Source organism: Eleutherodactylus coqui, chromosome 4 (assembly GCF_035609145.1).
Source record: "Eleutherodactylus coqui strain aEleCoq1 chromosome 4, aEleCoq1.hap1, whole genome shotgun sequence".
Taxonomy (NCBI): Eukaryota; Metazoa; Chordata; class Amphibia; order Anura; family Eleutherodactylidae; genus Eleutherodactylus; species Eleutherodactylus coqui.
In genome coordinates this window covers 215,120,872-215,126,320 of record NC_089840.1, presented here as the reverse complement: position 1 = coordinate 215,126,320, position 5,449 = coordinate 215,120,872, and the positions used below count along the sequence as shown (strand labels likewise).

The 5,449-nt window shown below is 40.5% G+C and overlaps 1 protein-coding gene across 2 annotated transcripts in view; it reads left to right on the top strand.

Moving 5' to 3' along the window:
- Positions 1-5,039, top strand: part of LOC136626029 (interferon-induced protein with tetratricopeptide repeats 5-like) — a 15,225-nt gene extending 10,186 nt beyond the window's left edge. For both annotated transcript variants that reach the window (XM_066600734.1, XM_066600735.1), the window contains one exon: positions 2,743-5,039. In XM_066600734.1, coding sequence (XP_066456831.1) covers positions 2,743-4,174 — 1,432 coding nt within the window. In that variant the 3' untranslated portion in view covers positions 4,175-5,039. The remainder of the gene's footprint in view (positions 1-2,742) is intronic.
- The last annotated feature ends 410 nt before the right edge of the window (positions 5,040-5,449 follow it).

Sequence of the window (5,449 nt, the reverse complement as noted above, 5' to 3'; positions counted from 1 at the left end):
ACCTTGTGCAAATGAAAATAGGGCTGTCCCTCTGCACTGTGACCGCCTTTCAGATATTTGTGGACAGCTATTAAGTCTTCTCTCAGATTTCATTTTTGCAAGCTAAACATTCCCAGATCCTTTAACCGTTCCTCATAGGACATTATTTGCAGACCACTCACCATCCTGGTTGCTCTTCTCTGAACTTGGTCTAGTTAGTCTGTCTTTTTTAAAGTGGGGTGCCCAGAACTGGACATAGTATTCCAGATGAGTTCTGACTAAGGAAGAGTAGAGGAGGATAATTACCTCACGTAATCTAGACTTTATACTTTTCTTCATACATCCCAGAATTGTGTTCGTCCTTTTGGCTGCTGCATCACATTGTTGACTCATGTTCAGTCTATGATCTATTAGTATACCCAAGTCTTTTTCACATGTGCTGCTGCTTAGCCCAATTCATACAATTTTTCATTTCTCCGCCCAGGTGTAGGACTTTGCATTTCTCCATATTAAATTCTGTTAGTCACCGCCCACTGTGCAAGCTTTTCTAGATCTTTTTGAATACTCTCTCTCTTCCCTAGTGTTAGCTATCCCTCAAAGCTTTGTGTTGTCTGCAAAATTTGATCAGTTTCTCCTTAATTCCCTCCTCTAGATCATTTATAAAAATGTTGAACAACACTGGGCATCGGACAGAGACTTGTGGTACACCACTTGGTACATTCTTTCTCTTGGATGTGCAGCCATTTATGACCGACTACTCTTTGAGTGCAATCACTCAGCCAGTTGTGAATCCACCTAACAGTTGCCTTGTCAATCCCATATTTTGTCATTTTTTTCAATAAGGATGGTATGAGATGATTTGTTAAAGGCTTTACGAACGTCAAGATATACTATATCCACCATATTTCCCTGATCAACCCAGTCGGTCATTCTGTCATAGAAGGAAACTAGATTAGTCTGGCATGACTTGTTTGTTACAAGCCAATGCTGGCTCTGGTTGATTACCAGAGCGCTGCAGAATAAGTTGGCGCTATACAAATAAAGATTATTATTAATATTATTATTATTACCCCATTCTTACTCCCATATATGCTGTTCAATAATTTGCCAGAAACCTGGTGTAAACAATTTAGTAATTGCCTACAGATGTAGCAAACTTTAGCTTAAGGGCGCCCACCCACTGGCGATTTTTTTTCCTTTGCGTTTTGCATTTTTTCTCAAGAGCAATTAGTTTTGAATGTACTCCTGTCCACTGGCGTTTTTTTTTTCAGTCCGTTGCAATTTTTAACATAGGAACTGTCAGTTGCATATGTGTCCTTATTTTTCTCTTAATGCACCCATGAATGTCAATGTAAATTAACGGAAAAAGCCGCGAAAATGCCGCGAAAAAGCCGCGAAAAAGCTGCGAAAAATGCCGCTAAAAACGCACGAAAATCGCAAACGCCAGTGGGTGGGCGCCCTAAGGCCTCCTTCCCACGAACGGATTTACGCCGCGTAAATTCGCGGCAAAAATCCGCTGCGTGGCCCCCTGCTATTAGGTTCTATTGAACCTAATAGCACAATGCTCACGATGCGTAATTCCACCGCGGAATTACGCACCGCGATTTCTCCCGTCCTCACCCGCAGCATGCTCTATTTGCTGCGGGTGAGGACGGGCTGTACGCGCTGACGGCTTCCATTGCAGTCAATGGAAGCCGTCCGTTCACGCTATCTCCCGCTGTAACCAGTGGGAGATAGCGTGAAAAAACGCTTCCCCACCTACCGCCGCAGCGTCATTTGACGCGGCCGGCGCGTCACATGACACTGCCGGCCGCGTCACGTGACGCGGTGGGCGTGTCACACGACGCGACGGCGGTGGGCGGGGAAGCGTTTTCACGCTATCTCCCGCAGGTAAGTATAGGGGCTCTGGGGGGCGCCGTGACGGGCTTCACTGCGTAATATTACGCGGCGGAGCCCGTCACGCTCGTGGGAAGGAGGCCTAAGGGTGCCTACCCACTAGCGTTTTTTTCCCTGCGAAATTCGCAGCATTTTTTTCTCTGCAGGGGTCTATGGGACTTGTAATGTTAAAATCGCAATCGCGCAAAATCGCAATTTACCGCGCAATCGCGATTTTGCGCGATCGCGATTTTAACATTACAAGTCCCATAGACCCCTGCAGAGAAAAAAATGCTGCGAATTTCGCAGGAAAAAAAAACGCTAGTGGGTAGGCGCCCTAACTGTGATAACTTGGGGCAACAAATTATCTTATAATACAACAAAAGCCATTGAAAAGGCAAATGAACTGTGACACAACTTTTTTTATGCATTAAAATATCAACTTGAACTTTGCTACTTCTATAAGTTCATTTCAGTCCACATTTAGATGTCACTGAACTGCCACGGAGCTGCACTGCATGCGGATGGGGATTTCAAAGCTTTATCTGTACATAACAAGATAATCATGCAGGTTTCCACTGGGATTTTTATCCTTTCAATGCATGGTGTGAAATCTGTGGCCGATGTGTAGCTCATTCTGTGGGAAAATCCACACATAACAAATGCAGATTTCACCTATATTCATTCCACACTTCTTATGTGAAAACCTGACATAAAAGTTACTAAACCCAAATTTCTTCACTATACACTGGCTGGACACTAGACAATACAAATAACATTCTAGTTGCATACTATAGATGGTTGTGTGTTGAAGTGACCCATATGTAAAATATATTATATATTAATTTTTTCATCAATTACTAATATCAATCTTATTTTCTTTCACAGTGCGCCATCATTGAGGCTGCGTTTACTGCAACTTAAATGTCACTTTACTTGGAAACTTATTTTAAAGGAAATGGACCCCGATATGGAAGAGAGATTGCATGACCAGTTAACATTTCTTGTCACCAAGAACAAATACATGGTATACAATTTTCTGGCCTATGTGACATATCTGAAAAATGATTATACAAAAGCCATTGTCAATTTACAGAAAGCAGAAGAAGTGATTAAAGAGAACTATCCAGATGGACCTGATCACAAATATTTGGTGACATATGGAAATTATGCATGGATCTTCTACTACCTGCACCAGTATGAAGACTCTCAAAAATATATAGATAAAGTAGACCAGATAAATAAAGGACTCAAAGATACACCAGACATATCTGAAATCTATGGAGAAAAGGGCTGGGCACTGCTTAAGTTTTGTGGACAATATTATGAAGAAGCAAAACTTTGTTTTCAGAAGGCTTTGGAGCTAGAACCGGAAGATCCTGAGTGGAATAGTGGCTATGCAACTGCGGTCTATAGATTGGAAACCATCAATGGCAGACAATGTCCAGCCTCAGAATGCAAATCGCTAGATCTGTTGAAGCGTGCAATAGAGAAGAATCCAAATGACGCCGTGGTGAAGGCACTTCTTGCGTTGAAGCTACAAGACCTAAAAAGAACTAATGAAGGAAAGAAATATATTGAAGAAGCCATAAAACAAGCCCCAAACCTTCCATATGTGCTCCGTTATGTTGCCAAGTTTTACAGGAGGGCTCGCATGGAAGATGAGGCCTTACGTCATCTAAAAACAGCAGTAGATCTCATCCCAAACTCTGGATTTTTACATCACCAAGTTGGACTATGTTGCAAGCATAAGTATTTCAATTATAAAAAGCAATTGAGAAACAGGAACATTTATAGCAGACAACTGGACCAAGAATCATATGATCTACTGCAAAATGCTATCTTTCATTTTGAAAAGGTGTTGGAGTATAAGAAATCATTTGTGCATGCATACGTAGACTTAGCAAATATGTACGGTGAAGCAAATGAGTATCAAAAAGCAGAGGACACATTTGAAGCAGTTTTGGCATTTCCCAGTCTTTTGGATGAGGAGAAGCAGCAGATCTATTACCATTATGGAAATTTCAAGGAGCATTGCAGGAGATCTCAATCTGAAGCCATACACTATTATAAGATGTCTTTGCAGATTACTTCAAACATGAAAGAGAAAGAATTCAGTGAAAGTGCTCTAAGAAGAATTTCTTCAAAGATGATCAGAAACAACAGACAAGATCCAGAGGGTTTTGCTTTGCTTGGCTTCGTCCATAAGACTTACGGGGAAAGAAATGATGCAATTGATTGCTATGAACAAGCCCTCAGATATGATCCTTACAATGAGGAGTATGTGAGTGAACTCTGTGAGCTGAGGTTGATGATATGAAGAACAAGTGAAGTAGAAGAGAGATCTTGGGTTTTAAAGTTTACCTTCTCCTTTTATAAATCTGTAGAGCGTACGTCTTCAAAAAATTCATCTATTGTTAACAATTAAAGACTATGTACACCATTACAGAGGGCTGTATGACAATACCGCGGAGATAGTGGAGGAGGATTAGGATGACAGAGAGCAGTGAAAGCTACTATTACAGAGGGTTGTAATTCACTCTGGGTAAATGTTCTGCTCTTATCAGCAGTGAGGGGGAAGGGACCAGCAGTTACTCAAAAAACAGGTGATATAGATGTGTAGTATTGAGTGGGGGTGGTTATGCTACACAGCTTCTAAAGGAGGAGTGGGAGCTGACCTTATGCACATTCATCAGATAGACCAGCAGGGAATAGTTCTGAGCCAGAAATTTGAATGGACAAGAACCAGCAAACCAAGTATGAGGCTTTCTTAATTTAAGGTGGGAAACCTCGGTGCATAAAACGCATAAATGCATATTTTTTTCTGCAAGAACTTAGATATCTGTACACTGATTTTTCATGCACAAAGGTGCATTTAAATAATAGATCTGCAGCTGCGGTTTCTCACTTAGTGTTTCAGTGAAACGGCATGGGTGGACAAGAAAGGGGAACAGATGGGGAATCTAATTAGTGAGTGCATCACCATGTATAGAGTTAATATGTACATTATGCTCAAAATTTCTGTCTGATTTCTGTTTAAAACCTCTGTAACTTTGTAAGGACAAATGTTTTTGTAGCATAACTAACAAAATAAGAGTACTTTCACAATGCAGTTTGCACAAATATTTCTATCATATATGCATATTTAAATAATGTAATCCCCGGCTTTATTAATAAAGTCTTTAACATGATCAATACTGATTTGTGGAATCAAATTATTTTTGATTGTGATATTGTATTTCTAGTTGTAGGGTTACTGTGCCGCCATCTTATATAATACTTCACAGTTTAAATATTTACAAGCAATACATTTATGATATGCAAACAAATGAACGGTGAATGCTTCTCAACTCTGGACCTAAAGTACCCCAACAGGGCATATTTTTAGGATTACCTTGGTTTCACACATATGATATCATTAATGTAAATGCATCAAGAATCACTCCATGCATGCTATCTATGGAATATGCTCAAATTATAATCTTTAGGGGTGGCTATGGTTGACAAACACTGGTTTATAGCAGCAGTGGTTGACATTTTGAGGACCTCACAAGTAATGTTTGACTCTATCTGATTACGTTAAGTGTCTCCTGTA